General features: G+C 33.3%; 1 protein-coding gene across 2 annotated transcripts; it reads right to left on the reverse strand.

The window, feature by feature from the left end:
* Positions 1-4,439: 4,439 nt before the first annotated feature.
* LOC110114090 (caffeoylshikimate esterase) lies at positions 4,440-8,888 on the reverse strand. 2 transcript variants are annotated; one of them, XM_028694508.1, is made up of 2 exons: positions 7,739-8,888; positions 4,440-4,713 (listed from the first exon to the last, which is right to left on the reverse strand). In XM_028694508.1, exons 1-2 carry the CDS (start codon positions 8,782-8,784, stop codon positions 4,695-4,697), a joined length of 1,065 nt encoding a protein of 354 aa, XP_028550341.1. In that variant the 5' UTR covers positions 8,785-8,888; the 3' UTR covers positions 4,440-4,694. The 2 variants fall into 2 exon arrangements, with proteins under 2 accessions (XP_028550341.1, XP_020702510.1); XM_020846851.2 differs by lacking the exon at positions 4,440-4,713 and adding an exon at positions 5,346-5,600 and having other exon boundaries at positions 7,739-8,887.
* Between the last annotated feature and the right edge of the window lie 9,539 nt (positions 8,889-18,427).

An 18,427-nucleotide genomic window follows, 5' to 3' on the forward strand; every position in this document is an offset into this window, starting at 1 on the left:
TGTGGAAAATGTTGTCGTTGATGGAAATGTTGGTGTTGTTAATGCTAATGAGGTCCTCAATATTGTGAGTAATGGGGTGGATTCTGATCCTGGGGTGGTGGCAGCTAGGGCTGTTGATCAGTCTGTTGCCATTGATGTTAGTCTTGTGGAGCCTCCCTTGGCTGTTTGTGATGGTGGATGATTGTCTGTTCCTGTGAAATTTTTCGTTGTTCCAGTGGTTCCGAAGGCTGATGCACGTACACACTTCGGAGGATTTGGATGTTTGCAATGTTATTTCTGGTGGTCTTGAGGATGGTCAGGGTGTTGGTTCTGCTATTGGTGTGAAGGATTCTTTAGCTCATGTTTCATTTCAAGACAATTTAGAAGTGGACATGGGTGTGTGTAATGTTAACACAGTGGTTTTGAATGTTTCTATAGGTGATTTGATTTTTTCCTCAGATGAACCATCTTTATATATTCTTGTTCCTTGGTTTTGGAAGAATTGGCGCAAATGGTGGAAATTCCTATTACTATCATTTCTAATGAGGATATGTAAGCTCAATTAGCAGTGAATTTGAATGATACTAGTGTGTATCATTTTGATTGGCTTGAGGAGTCTCAGACTTGTGGGGAAGTAGGGGAGGAGTTGGATGTATATGAGGAGTTTAATGCAATGTTTAACTTGAAGGTAAATCGCATTGTTGAGAAGGCTTTTTTTCAATGGGGGTGGCAAGCGGCATAGGCGTAAATCTAATCAGAAGTAATTAATGTTGTTGTGGTGTGGTTTGGCTTCTTTGGACTGGGTGTGAATCCTCTTTGGTGAGATGTTATGTGTGCTTCCTTTTTTTGGGGCTACTCTTTTTGGTCGGATTTTGCTTGCTTATGTGATCGTTGGTTGCTGGTCGGTTTTTGATTTTGATTGGATTGGTGGCAAGGATATGAGGTCAGATGATGATGATGTAGGTTTCCTACACGCCATCCTTGATGGCCTTTCTTGTCTTGGCAACCTTTGTGGTTATGTGGTTGGTATGAGGACTTCTTGTTGTATTTTCTGCCTCTAATGGATGATCCAAGCTTGGCAACCGGGTGGTGATCGTGATTCCGTTGTGCTTCAATCCTCTTTTTGTTATCTTCGATTTTTTATTTATTTTAAGTCTCTGATTACTTGGAAATTTGCAGCCTATTGTGGTAGTTTAAACTTTGTGGTTGTGGGTTTTGGCTTAGTTGGCTTATGTTTGTACTACCCTTTTAAGTTATGAAATAAAATTTTGATTAAAAAAAATGGTAATGCACTGGTTAGAGTCTAAATCAAGTGACTACAAGCCCTATCAAGCAAACATAAGGTATGTATTAAAATTGGCTTGTTATATAAGTATGAATACAACCATCACCCCTTTTATGTTGAAACCCCTGACTCTAATCTGAGGAGACGACAGGTGAACTCAATATATAAAAATGAATCTCATTTGACCCAATGTTCAAGCCTCATTAGATATATGTTGAACCATGTTCTGATAATATTTGAATAAGGTTCAAATCTCATTTGAACGAGAAACGAGGTTCAAACTCGTTGGAACACTGTTTCCACCTTAAGCATCTCAATTGTTTTGGTTATAGAGAGAATTGAAGATGAAATCATATTTGAATGAGATTTGTACCTCGTTTGAATATGGCTCGAATGACATTCAATCCATATTTGAACATTGTTTAAACCTCATTCATGAGGCTTAAATCTTGTTTATGTCCTGTTTATCATCTAATTGTTGAATCCTAAGTTCAATTTAGATGTTCAATCTTCGTTCATATGAGGACCAAACATCATATAGGATGCGCTATGATTTTATTATTAGCTCCTTCCTAATATAACCACATTTTGATGACTATATATGTAGATGACCACTCAAACATAAAGAAACATGCTACTTGGAAGACATCGAATATGCTTAGTAACTATGTCCTTCGGGCATTTTTAGGTTTTGTTTGAGATGATTTTCTTACTGCTTCCTGAAGCAGCATTTTAGTACATAATTTAAAATTTATATGTTAGAAAGTTGATATAAGAAGCAGTAAGAAAGCTGTCTCAAACGAAATCTTAATGTCAAGAAAAACAATGCATTCTATTATAGGATTATTTTGTTCGAAAGCATCTTTTAGAGAATTTTTTCCATCGAAACAAACAACAAAGATGGATAATTAATCATACATATGAGATATATAAAATCAAAATTTCTCTAAAAAAAATCTCATGATATCCCTATATTATTTTTTAATTGACTGTTCAGTATTAAATCATAAATTTCATCCAGATGAATATTGATCATTTTGATAATAATCTTAGAATTTTAATCAACTAAATTAATTGGGAAATGCTCATAAATAGAAGATTGACTCACCACTCACCATTTTATTTACATTTGATATGGCATAACATTTTAATAAATGTATTTAAAATGTTTTTTTGATATGATAAATGTTGCTTATTAAATTCACAGTGTTATCCTTTCATTTTGACTTTTCAACATTCAATATTTTACAAAAAATAAAAACTTCTCAACAATTAGAGTGTTCTTATCTGGTGTGAATCTGACGATCTGAGTAGGGACCGCACCAGATGGAAAGAGAGTAAGCACCGCAATGGAGTGTGGACGATGATCGATTAACTTTGTGTGGACGCCATAAGGCGTAATATCTAGAACTTTTAGTAGGTCCGGTGTAAGGACGTAGAGGAACGTTCGGTTGGAGGCAAAATTCTGCCAAAAAATTCGGTATTTGCTCAGTATTATTAGGTATTATTTGATAATAACGAGGAATACCACTATGTGAAGATCAATACCGAGTTATACCGAGCAATACCGAGTTGTACGGAGTTTTTTTCTAGGAAAAACTCGGTACAACTTTTGTATAACTCGGTTTTGCTCGGTATAGCTCGGTATTTGGTCTTCACGTAATGATATTCCTCGTTATTGTTTGGTATTGCTCGGTATTTGTTCGGTATTTCTCGTTTTTTGGCGCGATTTGACCTCCGACAGGACGTTCCTCTACATCCGGTCGGAGGACGTAATAATTGTTCTAATATCTATGGGCGCTGCTGCAGTAGATGTGAACAGGTTGAGAGCATGGATTATTATTTTTTTAATTAAATCTGGATCTTGAAATTAATTTTTTTATTCAATAATATAAGTAATATATATATAATTTTTTTCTTTTCAATATATGTTGCATGAATTTTCTCTCTCCGAATCTTCATATTTTAAAATTTATATATACTTATTTCATTATTAAAACTATAAAATATAATTTATGATATATGTAATTAAGAAGAGTAATCTATATAATTGCACAAATGATTATTTATAATATTCATAGTGAGAATGCATATATAATGTCACTTATTTAATTAAATGCTTATAATCAGCTTTAGTTTTTTTTTTTTTTTTTTTATGAAGCTTTCTTTCTCATTGGCGATGAATGTTAGAGACTTAGCACTCAAGCAATATAAGTAATTAAAAGTTTAGCCTATCGCGTAGGGAGATGAGTGGGATTTCTAACTTAGAGGTAAAACAAAAACATTTAATAGATAATTTTACGCCAAATCAATAGGGGAACAACCCCCCAAAGCCCCTAATATGGATTCACCCTTACTTGGATCTACCTAAATTGATGTTAATCTTTGCCCATCTTAATTTGCTAATTATAGGTGAAGAACCACCCTAATTAAATTATTTAGAAACCCTACCCACCCCAAAACTTAAGCTTATTATGACCAAATCTTAAAATGAATATAGGGTCCCTTCAAACTTAGCAAGACCCATTAGAGGAGACCAAATATCTTTCAAATCATGATCTAACCCAAAAACTTGAACAAAAATTAACTAAAGCTAGCATTAGGTTAAACTAACCCTAACACAATCATAATTGATCTAAATGAACTCAATTAGGGGTTTAAGCTCTATCTTCAACACTAGTAATTTAGTTGTAATGAAATGATTATAACTTATCATTAAATCACTAGATTTGCACTATAATCATAGGGTTGACTAATAGTTAAACCCAACCCCCAAGTCCCTTGGACTTATGGATTCAATTAGTGATCTTGAAACAATGGATTTAATGAATTAGTTAGGCCTCTTTTATAGGGTTCCTACCATCAAACCATAAATGACTTAACCCTAGTTACCCTTGGACCAAGTTAAAATCCCATTAACCATAATTTAGCCTAATAAAACCCAATGAGCCTAATAGGACCCAAACCTAATGAATGAAGAAATTGACCTTAACCAACAATCCCATTAGAAATAACCTACTTGAGCCTAATAGAACATTAATATATAGCTTGATTGGGTTATTTGACCTTATTAAGCCCAAATAAACTTATTGATCCGTATAAGATATAATCCTTCAAATAAATCAAACTCATTTAAAATAAGGCCTCAAACCAAATTTAATATGTCAAGTTGCAACTATGAAAGACTTGGCCCTAATTGGCTCTTGATGTAACCAATTCATTCACTTTGACTCAAGTTAACCTATTAGAATACCATAGGCCATGTTGAGCAATTTGACCAAATTGAGGTAAGCTAACCTTAGAATGGAGTAAAATTACCATAAACTTAGCCATCTTTTCCTTCGCCAATAGTCGTAAAGATAAGAACAATAATGATTTGAAAGCTTTCAACTTCTTCAGCCACTTCATCATACGTTGACATCGATCATGGTCAACTGACTCTTAAGTGCCTACAAGAATGGGAAGATTTATATATATATAATATAGCATAATTTACAATAATGAAGAACAAAATCTGGAGAAGTTATTCTTTGCGGTCATCGAAGGGTTCAGAATCGAATTAGAACACGTCACATCATTCAGTACCGAGCTATATACAGCAAACATCACAGCAAAAAAATGATGTTGTGCGTTCTCATTCACCTCTGAATGTCGTTCGGTGACCACACATAATAATTTTTCTAAAAACTGAGAGTATGATGCTCCCAACATGTCTTTAGGTGATAGCCTAGTTAGGAAATCTTCCTACATGACCAACATTTATTTAGGTGACTAAAACTAATCACTTGTAAGTTCTTTACACTTTTACTTCAAATTCTCTTTTAGCGTTCAGCCGCTTGATCATATTGCAGGAATCTTCTTACAGAGAATTCAAGATTCAAAGAAAAGAAACTTAGGATCCGTCAGAATTTGATAAAATTGGTTCTGAAGTTATTGCAAAGAAAATAATTTATCATTCTGATTACATCACTACATAAATAAATAACAATGAAAAAATCGCAAAAAAATAATAGTCACATGAAATTGTAATTGCTATTTGAAAAATAAAATAACAAGAAAGCTATCTCAAACAAACTCATAGTTAAAAAAAAGAATTCAGTAGAAAAATAAAGATAAAAATAAGTTACAACTTCTCAAGAGTAATATAACAATGTAAACTTTTTTGTATTTGAATGTTCTGTGCAAAAATTAGACATACAATAATATATAATATATAACTTCTTAGCATTTCAATCAGTAAGAGCTCATTACATCTGTAGAACAATAACCTTTAATTCCCATCTGCATAAGAGCTCATGATCAATTGTGCCGAGAGAGCATGCTTCAACAGTCCACACTGGAATAAAATTGATATTTGATATATTAATTTTGTTAAACAATTGTGCTCTATTTGGTCAGTGATTACTTGATTCATTTGATTCATAGGCATTTTTATGTAATACACAAAATATAAATAACATTTCAGCATATTTCATTAACATCTGGATGATTGACATTAGATGATATATCTAAGGCTTCGTTTGGGACGGCTTTCTTACGCTTCTTAAATAAGTTTTCTAGTTCAAAAATTATAAGAAGCAGTAAGAAAGTTGTCCCAAGCAAAGCCTAAATATTTGATTACAAGAGCTCTGAAAAAAGCAAACAAGATTTGATAAATAATACTGAACCAAATATAGGCTATTTATAGATAACACTATCATCTAGATAAGATTCAGATCTCAATCATTTAACTTAATCATATTGTCATTTCAACGTCTACATATAATTTCAATTTCAGCAGCTGTAAGAATCAAACCAAACATTTTGAATAAGCAGTTCCAGAGGGGCAGCAGCATCAGCACCTCCATCAGCACCAATTCCGTAGATCAAAATGAAACGAGTTCAAATCAAGTTTGCAAGTCAAGAGAGATCAGTTCGACACAAAGAAGTCGCCATAGTATATGAAGATTTTGTCAATAAGTTCAAGATTATCAAAGCTATTTGAAATATTTCCCTTACTACTCATCATCGAGATCATTTTACAATGCCAAAAATAGTAGCCCAAATCATCAAATTAATTTGCTCGAGACTTAAAGTTACCCTTTAGCCTAAAATTAAGGCTTCATTTGGGACGACTTTCTTACTGCTTCTTAAAATAGCTTTTTAGTATAAAAATTTTAATTTTTTTACTTGAAAACTGCTTTACGAAGCAGTAAAAAAACCATCCCAAATGAAGCCTAAGTCACCAAAACATTCATCAGAATTTGGCAATCCTAAGGGAAGTCAATAAGCAAATCATCATTTGATTAGAGCTCAACTATAATTTTCTATATATTTTTATACCAAACACATGTTAAGCTCTTTGCCATGTAATTTTACTTATAGAACTCAAATATATGTCATTTTCTATGACATTGCGCCTCAACTCAAGCAACTAGGATAAACCTGACACAGTTTATATCACTCTTATACTTTCTAGCAATACAATAAATTTCAAAAAATTTCGCTCAAAACTACATTTTTGTATCTTCTATCTCTCGCTAGTTCGATCTATTTTTGTTAGTAAATTTCTAATGTCACCTATGAACAATTTTAGATCCAACACCATCCATATTAATTTTAGCATAGTCAAAAAGAAAAAAAAAAGGCTCAGGATATTTTGATCAATTTTTTTATTAAGAGGGACTCAAATCTATTGGATTTGCTTTAAGATGAGTTCAATATAAATTTTGATTTATTTCTCACATATTATCCTGATATCAAAATAAATCCAACAATTTCAAAATCAATTCCCACCAAAATTTAATCAAGATATCCTGACCCAAAAGCTTTTCATAGTTAAAATTAGCGGTTTTAAATAATTCTATATTATTCGATAAGATAACATTAAACTAAAGGGACCTGGCATTTGATTAGTATTACTATCATCTAAATAACAAAACTAGCTAGATAACATTAATAAACCAAAAAGTTTTTGACATCTAGGGCCTATTTGGTAGCAGGATTTAGGCCGGAATTGAGCGAAATCCAGCCAAACGACCTAAAATGCAAAACCAAATCTCATGGCAAATGAAAGCCGCCGTAGACAGAAAATTCAGCCTTTTCGTGCTAAATACCGGATTTCTAAAATCCTATTTTTTGCCGGATTTACGAAATCCGTTGGCCGGAGAGGAAGAGTCTGCTCGTTAAATCCATTCTATAGCCAAACAATCATACTATATTTAATAGGATTTATCATGAACATTACCAAACAGTTTTCAGGATTTAGGCCCCTCAGGCTTTCCAAAATCTAGATTTAGCGGATTTACGAAATCCTACTTAAATCAAATCCTGACCAAACAACCCCTTGATGCAGTTCAATTGTACAATATCTAAACATTAGCCATTTAAACTATAAACCAAACATGCAATATTTAAAACATAATACTGAATCAAATGTACAATATCTACATATAGTTTAAATTTGAGCAGCACAAGAGTGAATATGATAATTACCAAATATTTTGATCAACTGTTGTAGATGAACAAGCAGCAGTAGCAGCATCACCTCCATCTCCCCTTCCACATCTCCGATCAAGCCAATTAAGCACATCCCTCCTGAACATCTCCACATTTTCCTCCGTCTCCCCAAACTGAAGCGAATGCCACAATCCATCGTAGATCTTAATACTCTTGTCATCACTCCTTGCCGTCGCGTACAGCTCTCTGCTCACCGCCGGATCCGTTACTACATCCCCGCTTCCATGAAGCACCAGAAACGGTATGCTAACCTCCGGCAGCCTCCGTGAAAGCTCATCCGTCGCCCGGAGCAGCTCCAACACTGTCCCCAACCTCGGCTTTCCAAGATATCTCATCGGATTCGCAATCGCCACAGCTCGCTTCTCTTTAACCTTCACTGACTTCTCCACCAGATCCCCCGTCGGGACAACTGGAAGCGCCGGCAGGAACCGCGCCACTAGGGTTAGTATCTCCGGGATCGGCCACCGCGGCCGCATCTCGTCCGCGATTTTACACATCGGTGCCACTAGGATTGCGCCAGACCAATCATTGTCGTCATTTTGAAGATCATTGAGGCGTAGATGAATTAAAAGGCAGAGAGCGCCGCCCATGGATTCCCCGTAAAGGAATTTTGGGAGGGCGAGAAGGGAAGGGTTGGAACAGAGGGTGGAGCGGAAGAAGGTGATGCAGTCATCAGCAACGGCGCGGAGGTCGGGGACGAAGGCGCGGAGACCGGAGGAGTGGCCTTGGCCGGGGAGATCGAGGGCGAAGCAGGCGAAGCCGGAGCGGGCAAGGAAGATGGGGGTGGATTGGAAGGTCCAGCTGATGTCGTTTCCGTAACCGTGGATCATAAATACGACGGCGCGCGGCGGCGTAAGCGGTATCCAAGATCGTGTGAAGAGGGATGCGCCGTGAGGGGAACTGAAATAAGATTTTGTACCATGGATGCCCTGTGAAGCGTAGTACTCTTCCTCCGTCGCAGGCGTGTCTCCCCAAAAGTTTCTAGGAGCTCCAGCGACGCCGTCTTTGCCGGCCGCCGGCATCTGCTGATGGCGGCAGAGGTCCCAGCGATGATGAAGTTTGGGCGTCTAAGTTATTATGTTTTCATGTTTTTGTTGCGGGTGACCTCACCAAATTTTTTGTCAATAATAAAAAAAAAGCCTTTCCAAACCTTGTATAGGCCAAGAGCCTCATTGCCTCCTCGGCAGTTGCAATAGAGATTTGCGCCACACCAACCCAAGCCGCAAGCCACGTACATGCCGCTAAGCTCGTGGATTTTTCTGTAACAACCTAAACTCTTAACGATTTAGATATTGTGCGCATTGGCCTAAAGGCCTCACAGTTTTATCATGTTGGTGTAACTTCCTAGAGGGTACTCATCCCAGGATTTCTCCGGGATGAGCATCTTAACTGTGAAATTTCCTAATGAAATTCCAACCATTAAATAAAAAAACAACTCGATATTTAAGAGTTAAGTTTCTTTTACTTGAAGGATTTTACAATCTGCCCCACTTACGTAACTGACATCATCGTCAGTATCTTTATCTCAGAATCATCCACCAGACAGATAAGATTCTATATGTGGCACCTACAAGTTTATGGTGACTCCCGTCATGTAGCATTTTGTCTCATACATGATTCAAGAGTGGCTCCCATGGCGTAACACTTTGTCTTGTATGACACTTTGTTCTAATCTTTCAACTGGTTTATTGCTCTGATACCAATTGTAACAACTCTAACTCTTAACTATTGAGATATTGCTTGCTTGGCCTAAGGGCATTATGATTTTGACATATGGTGTAACATTTCAAGAATTCACAAATTCTAGGATTTTTTTTGGGATGAGCACACATGATTGTAGTGTTTCTTAATAAAATTTCAACCATTACACCAATAGGCTTCTCAATATTTAAGAGTTTAGTTTCTTTTATTTAAGGGATTTCACAATCTCCTCCACTTAAATAACTGATATCATCATCGATATTTTTATCTTAGAACCATCCATGAGGCAGATAGGATTCTAGAGATGGCCTATACAAGTTCAAGTTGTGACTTCCGCCACGTAGATTGTTCCATACATGATTCAAAAGATGGCTCTCATGAAGTAGCACTTTTTCTTATATGACACTTAGTTCCATCTTCTGGGTGATGTATTGCTCTAATACTAATTTTGTCACACCATAATCAAATTAGGAAGAATTGTCTATTTATCATTTTAAGAATATTTCAAAGCTTCTATAAATCATTAATATAAATATTAACTAGCGAAAACAACTGAAATCATATGCATCAAAATATTTTTTATTATTCATTCACCAAAATGATATTTACACTATCAATGAGATCACTACAATTACTAATCTATTACAAATGCATGACTACAAAAGAATAAAATAAAAGGTATAACAAAATCTTAAGAAGAACATGACGATCTTTATCAGTTTCACTGCTCATGATCCTAACCCCTTCTCTGACCTAAAATCATTAAAATTCATAATGAACTAAAAAGTCCAGCATGTAACCAAAGCTATATTACTGCTTTCAATGCAAGACAAAAAAATTAATATGCATGTTATAGTTCTAATCAATATCAATCATAAATTAATATGAGAAATAAAAAAAATCAAAATCAATAATAAAATCAATATGACCATTGAAGTCAAAATAAATCTATCAAACTATAGACATGATAAAGAGTACTATATAAATAAATCTATCAAATTATAAGATATATGATAAAGAGTATTGTATCAAGCTACAAGAAAAATTAGTAAAGAAGATTATCATTCAATGAGTTATGTCAATATGTTATGCTATATTATATCAATATGACTATTAGTATGATTTCAATTTTATCTATCAATCAGATCAATATATTATCATGTAAATGATTTCACAAATGAAATATCTTTAATTTGATATTTTCATCCTTCCACCCCAATTATTGCCCAGTTGAATATAAATCTTAATCAATGTCTAACTGTTAATTAATTGAGTATCAATCAATCACAATTATCACCCAATTCAATATCAGTTCTAATTAGGTCCAACTGTAAATCAATTGATCCTGATAAGTTTTGTGCAATGAAATTATATATTTTTCATATTGCATATGTTTGTGAGTGCTCTATGTACATGTAAACGCATGACATTTGTTATGAAGAGGGTTCCACAAGGGTTTGTGTGCATGAAAACCAAACTTATATATATATATATATATATAAGGTTGAATTCCACTTTAAAATTACTACCCAACACCCCCCACCTCCCCTCCCCAAGTGAATTGCGGCCTAGAGAGAAATGGATAAATTTTAAAGAGAGAGAAGTTCATTTCGGAATACTTCGGTTTGTTTTATATCAAATTATAAGATATATGATAAAGAGTATTGTATCAAGCTACAAGAAAAATCAATAAAGAAGATTATCATTCAATGAGTTATGTCAATATGTTATACTATATTATATTAATATGACTATTAGTATGATTTCAATTTTATCTATCAATCAGATCAATATACTATCATGTAAATGATTTCACAAATGAAATATCTTTAATTTGATATTTTCATCCTTCCACCCCAATTATTGCCCAGTTGAATATAAATCTTAATCCATGTCTAACTGTCAATTAATTGAATATCAATCAATCACAATTATCACCCAATTCAGTATCAGTTCTAATTAGGTCCAACTGTAAATCAATTGATCCAGATAAGTTTTGTGCAATGAAATTATATATTTTTCATATTGCATATGTTTGTGAGTGCTCTATGTACATGTAAACGCATGAAATTTGTTCTGAAGAGGGTTCCACAAGGGTTTGTGTGCATGAAAACCAAACTTATAAATTTTCCCTTTTAAGTGCCACGCTGCCAAGGATGGTGGAGCTACAACATTGAGCTCTTTGTAATTTTGAGAAAAGTTAGGAACACTATGGTGGTGTAGCTCCATATATATATATATATATATATATATTATTAATATTATATATAATATAATATATATATATATAATAATTAATAAAGGTTGAATTCCACTTTAAAATTATACCCCAACAGCCCCCCACCTCCGCCTCCCAAAGTGAATTGAGCTAGAGAGAAATGGAGAAATTTTAAAAGAGAGAAGTTCATTTCGGAATTAACTTCGTATGTTGTTTATATCAAATTATAAGATTATATGATAAAGAAGTATTGTATCAAGCTATACAAGAAAAATCAATAAAGAAGATTATCATTCAATAGAGTTATGGTCAATTGTTATACTATATTAATATAATATATTATTAGTATGATTTCAATTTTATCTATCATCAGAATCATATACTTCATGTACATGAATTCACAAATGCAACATCTTTAATTTGAGTATTTTCATCCTTCCACCCAATTATTGCCCAGTTGCAATATAACTTATATCCAATGTCTAACTGTCAAATTAATTGAGATATCAATGCAATCACAATTATCACCCAATTCGTATCAGTTCTAATTAGGTCTCAACTGTAATCAATTGATCCCAGATAAAAGTTTTTGTGTAATGAAATTATATACTTTTTCATAATTGCATATGTTTGTGAAAGTGCTTAATGTACATGTAGAACGCATGAATATTTGTTTTGAATGAGGGTTCCAACAAGGGTTGTGTGCATGAAAACAAACTTATAAAATTTTCCCTTTTAAGTTGCCACCTGCCCAGAATGGTGAGCTACAACTTGAGCTTTTTGTAATTTTGAGAAAAAGTTAGACACTACTGGTGGTGGTAGCCCCAAATATATATATATTATATATATATATATAATATATAATATATATATATATATATATATATATATATGGTTGAATTCCACTTTAAAAATCTTATACCCACACCCCCACCTCCCTCAAAGTGAATTGAGGCCTAGTAGAGATGGAGAGATTTTAAAGAAGAGGAAGTGGCATTTCAGACCTACTTTGGTTTTTGGTTTTTCTATGTGGTTCAGTTCGGGAAATTGTACGAATTGAAGTAATATTGCATTCCTGTTGATTCGATTTTTAATAATAACAAAATTTTGAGATTTTTTTAATTTAAAATTAAATTTTTGTAGTGTAAAATTAGGAATAACTTCATATCCATTTACACTTTTTTAATATGTAAATTTTTGTATGTTATGGATATAAGTTATTATGGACATTATGATATTCTCTTAGAAATTTGTTAAATTAAAAAGTGCACCTTTTTTGAATAAACTAGGAAAATGATTATGGATCTCAGAAAATAACGTTGTAGAGTCACTTAAGGCTTCAAAAATAGAGTTTTGAACAATTCTATGGTGATTTCGTGAAAAGTTTAAAATCATGAAAAATTCTATTCAGTTTTGTTGAAAATGTGGGCTACTAGCAATAGCATTATGTGATTCTAAAAAATTTGGACGTTCGGAAAAAGTTCCATTGTATTGAAATGGCATTGAAAGCTATAAAGATTTAATTTCTATAATATATGTTGTGTTTAAACATTTAGAAGTTTATGAAGAGCTATTTTCTAATATGATAGCAACTTAGGGTCATAAAGAACGAATTCCTAATATATGTTTCTAATGGTGGCAAAAAAAGCATGAGAAAATTATAATGACTTTTTGTTATAATATATGAATATACTTATTTATATTACTTTTAGTAGCAAAAGTCTATTTTTTTTTCTATATTTACTAGCACTACTCTGTTTAGTAACAATAAGCTTACAAATACAACTTTGAAAATTAAATATATGACATAATTGGTTAATTATTAAAAATTTAGATCGATATATTTACAATCTGGAACTATGTTAGCTCACAACAAATTTTGCATTATATTCCAAGCCAAGGAAAAAGGGCTATAGAGCCGACTGAAAAAGCTAAGGTTAGCAGTTAATGATATTACTTCTAAAGTCAGGATGTAAACAGGATGACACTCATTGCACAAAATAGGTTAACAGTAGCGGTTTAAGGAAAGGAAAAGATGACCTATTTCGCATTATCTATTCTTTTACTAGTAAGGAGTTTACATATCGTTGATAACATACATAGGTCAAAATCGTAATAGTATGTAATAATCATATATAGATATATAATTAGTTTTTAAGTATGTGTAAACTCCCTAGAGAGATTGCTTCTCTCTCAAGCAAAGCAACTCTACTTCTAAGTCAAGTGGATTCACTTAACCAAGCCATTGCCTAATGAGTGATCAGCTCATTCTTCAAACACGCAACGCAGTAAGAGATCACATATTCACATTCAAATCCAATGCTTGGGAGCTTGCATGATTTCATGTTCTATTTCATCTCATCGACGAGGGTTATTTTTCACATTTCTCTCAACGTACTACTTCACTGTGCTACGGTAAACTTTTCCTCAGTGTATGTTTCTTCGAAATTCAATCAAAAAATTGAAACTATTCTGTTTGATTAAAGTTATAAGAAAGATTAGTAAGTTGCAAAAAAAAAAAAAAACTAATTACTTGTTAGAGATAACTCAATCAACTTATCTTCACACTTCAACACATCTAAACTTGTGGAAACCAATTTGATGTTCTTAATTCGGCACTTATTCTTCCAAGTTCCACCACACTAAACAAGAAAGAAGTAGCATCTCTGGTTTCAACCAGGAAATTTTCATAGCTAGCTACAACAAGGGCAAACTGGTGCGCAGTCAGAAAAATCCATATTGTCCCAAAGCCTCCCAGGTAGTGAGTTTCGGGAGAGAAATGCGCACTGTACACAGTGGATAAGAAACAACTTTGTTTGGATGGCTTATTTTATTACTTTTTAACAGCAACTTTAGTTTATAAATTTTTAATTTTTACTAAAAAAAATCTGCTTTAAGAAGCAGTAAGAAAAGCCATCCCAATGAAGCTATAGCTTTCTATTGCTTCTTAAAGCAACTTTGTATTAAAAATTGAACAATTTTTGTTATACTAGAAAAATGATTTAAAAAGCAGTGAAAAAGTTGTCAACAAAACGAACCTTTCATGATTTGTTTTTCCATGCCACCACCAGACGGTCTATTTGCCTACGGTTTTATCTGCGGCCCAAATTTTAAAAAAATTTTGTAAATATAAAACAGCTTTTTATAACCAATATGTCAAATGACTGTCGTCCAACATTTTAAAGAGGTAAAAAATTATAAAATACTCCATATACAGTTTTAAAAATTTTAACGATAAGGAACGTTTGTAATGCTTTGCTGTATGATTTTAAATCTTTCTTTGTATGTTTTGCATATCCCTTAAGGGCATCTCCACATTCTCCAACCGAAAATCCATTTTTCACTTCAAAATACAGTGGAAACTCAAAAATATTGTTGAATTCTCTACAATCAACTCCATTTTTACAGGCTTCTGTGCGAGAGGGTAACCGTCTTTCTCCTCTTGGCGGCATTTCATCATGCAAATCTGGTTAGACAGAAAAATAACGTTGGTTGAACAGTGCAACGCCAATATTGACGTCGCGTTGTTCACCTGCAAAGCAAATAGCTGAATATTTGAGATTTAGCTAAAGCGACCAAACGACACATACACATATTTGGGTTCATTGGTTTTGAGATGCTTAAGAGGCTTTGTTAATACTCACGATTGGACTCCAGTCTAGCAATTCCATTTCGAATAAAATGTTATAAACAACTAAAGAAGCATGTACTAGTAGCTAAGTGTACCTTGATTGATTAATTAAACTAAGGCTTCGGTTTGGTGAACGGCTTTTTTATTATTTTCTAAAAACAGAGTTTTAGTACAAAATAAAAAAATTTATACTAAAATGAAAACTCCGTTTTAGAAAGCAATAAAAAAACCGTTCCAACCGAAAGACAAACTGAAAACAAAAAAGCTTCAAAAAATCAGGTAAAGAAATGCTTAAAGAATGGATAATACTCTGAATCATGGTCATGTCTGCTTGGCAGTACAGAACGATCTTGTTCCTTCCACAAGCTTAGCAGAATCGTATTAAATCTTCCTGATTTTATTTGGTGAAAGTACATCTCTTCCAATAGTGGTGTATCTGAGATTGTAAGAATATAGGCTCAAATCTTAGAATAAAGCAACAAAATGAGTCTTTTTTATCTCAAAGCAAGTTGATATACATTGAGACGGTTTTTTTTTGCTTCTTTTAAAACAAGTTTTTTAATACAAAAAAATTTAAGTATTGACTTAATTATTTTAAAGAAGCAGAAAAAAAATCGCCCCAAAACGAAGCCTAACCATGCTTCAATATGATGAATGGAAACAAAAATCTTTTGGAGATACAAAAGGGATACCCAAAAACGGAGAATTGTCCTTCCTCAAAAAGATAATCCTCCTAAGCCCAGCCTGAAAGGAGAATAATAACATAAACATTTTAAACTTGATCAAAGGAAGGGAGATCCAATGTCTGCAGGTAAAATAAATTGCCAGCTCAATTTAAAAAACAATAAACACTATTACATATTTATTTGAAAGAAATAAAAAATATATATTTATGATTTCTAAAATTAATTAAGGAGGCCAAACATAGATCGGATTAATATTGTTTTTTTTTTTGCTAAATAATTTAATGGAAAATTTTAAGAACAGAGATAGAATCTTTTCATAATGTTTCTTATTGAGTAATAAGGAATATAATTTAGGCTTCGTTTGGGATGGCTTTTTCTTCTTGTTTTCTAAAATAATTTTTCCTAGTACAAAATTTCTTAAATTTGAAATTTTGTACTAAAAAGCCGTTTTAAAAAGCAAGTATGAAAAACTGTCCCAAATAAAACCTTAGTGTCATATGAATTGATTTGATGCACATTAAGAAAAAAAATGTCTTAAAAGTACGTTCAAGTTTAATTATAATATTCATGATGGAGAATTTGAAGTAATTGTGGAGTGAGCATATGATAGAAGGATTAAATCAAAAAGATTAAACTTAAAGTTGTATAATTTTTGTATTCATTATATAGTGCTTAGGTAATATACTCAAAGAAAAGATTCTTAAGTATAATGTTTTTTACATAGATTGACATAATTCTAATTGATATAATATTATTTTGAAATAGAGCATAGTTAAACTAATAAAGAAAATGATTTAATAAGAAAAAGGAACTTAAGACTAGTTTAATCACATACCCAGTAAAAAGATCATGTCCAATACAGGGTTTTAAGGAGGGTTGATATATGCAGTCTTAATCCCTACACTTGTAAAAAACTTTGTGACTCAAACTCCCTAAGCTTTTACTTGATTTTCTACTCAAAGCAATTAACGTACATAGTAGACAGGTGTGGGACAAAATCTTTTTAAGAAAGGATCTTGTTAGCGGTTGCAGAGTGAACCGACCAAACTGGCTCAGGTCGGGCCGATTCAGGTCTATAGGAGGCAGCCAATCCACTTCCTTAAGAGCCTTCTGCCCAAACATGTGGGCCCCACTTGCGGCATTAGAGAACGAGGGAAAGGTGGCGGCTAAAGCTTGAGGTTAATTTGAATTTGGTTTATTTTAGGAAGCTTTTTTATTAGAGAGATATGTATTTAAAGAAGAGGAGAGGCTAGGGTTAGAGCATGTTTTTGATCTATTGTTTCTCTGGAGTTCTCTGGCGGCTTTGGGCTCCATAATTAATGATCTAGAGATTGCAAGAGAACGATCCTCCTCTTCGATTGAGGATCATTGTAATCTTTACTTGTTCGTTGCCTATGATTTTAATTCTATTAATACAATCTACTATTTTTGATTATTTTTCCATTGAAGATCTTGAAGTTTTCTTCGCTGTTTTCCACCAATTCTTAGTTGACTGCCTTGCGAACCAAGTTTTTGCCTATCAAAGATCCATTTTGTTGACAGTGAGATAATCTAATCGTTAATATTGTGAGCAAACATATTCTTAAGTGCTATTTGGCTTGTCCATTCTTATGATGATATTATATTGGTCACATGCATATTCATAAAAATTCTTCATAATAAGCAATATAAATTGTATTTAATATTATTGAAAAGTCAAATGCTTTACACCTACTTTTCTTTATTAAAATAGTCAAATGTTTTTTTTTTTAATTTTTGTGCAATTCTTATGAATCTATCAAATACAATCCATATTCATATGAAGACTTGCCGTATACTGGTGCCTTAGATAAGGTGTTACAAATTGATTGATAGCATGCCATAATGATGCTAAATATATACTCGAGTAAACGTTTCCGAACGAGAAAAGGAGGAGACTTCTTGAAAATTCTTTGTCTTGACTGGGAGGGGAACTGTAGGCCGTCTACCGCAACAGGTTCGAGTATTTGGCCAACAGATTGGGGATCATTCTCAAAGAAGCATTGGAGGGAAAATGATAGACCGGTTCCAGCAATTCCACGCAGGACCGACTCACGTTAATGGGGTGGAACTCTTCGCCCCTGGAATGCGCTGAAAGCAACCGCAAGCACGGGAGCCGGTTTCTTGAAGGAATTTTGGAGGGAAATTGAATGTAGGGATTGTTTAAGGATTTCCTTTTGTTTGCATGCATTAAATAAGTTTGTTTTTCCTAGGGTTAGGCATCTTGAATTTGGCTGAAATTTGAAGATCTCCCTAAGATTTTAGGTTTTCTTTGGGCTCTAGCACGTTTAGAGATTTGGGGAAGAGATCGATCTTCCTCTCGAATTGAAGGATCAAGTGTATCTTGCCTATTTTATGTTTTCCTTTCATCAAAATAATACAAATTAATCTACTATTTTCATGATTTTTGT

Source organism: Dendrobium catenatum, unplaced genomic scaffold (assembly GCF_001605985.2).
Source record: "Dendrobium catenatum unplaced genomic scaffold, ASM160598v2 fragScaff_scaffold_498, whole genome shotgun sequence".
Classification (NCBI taxonomy): Eukaryota; Viridiplantae; Streptophyta; class Magnoliopsida; order Asparagales; family Orchidaceae; genus Dendrobium; species Dendrobium catenatum.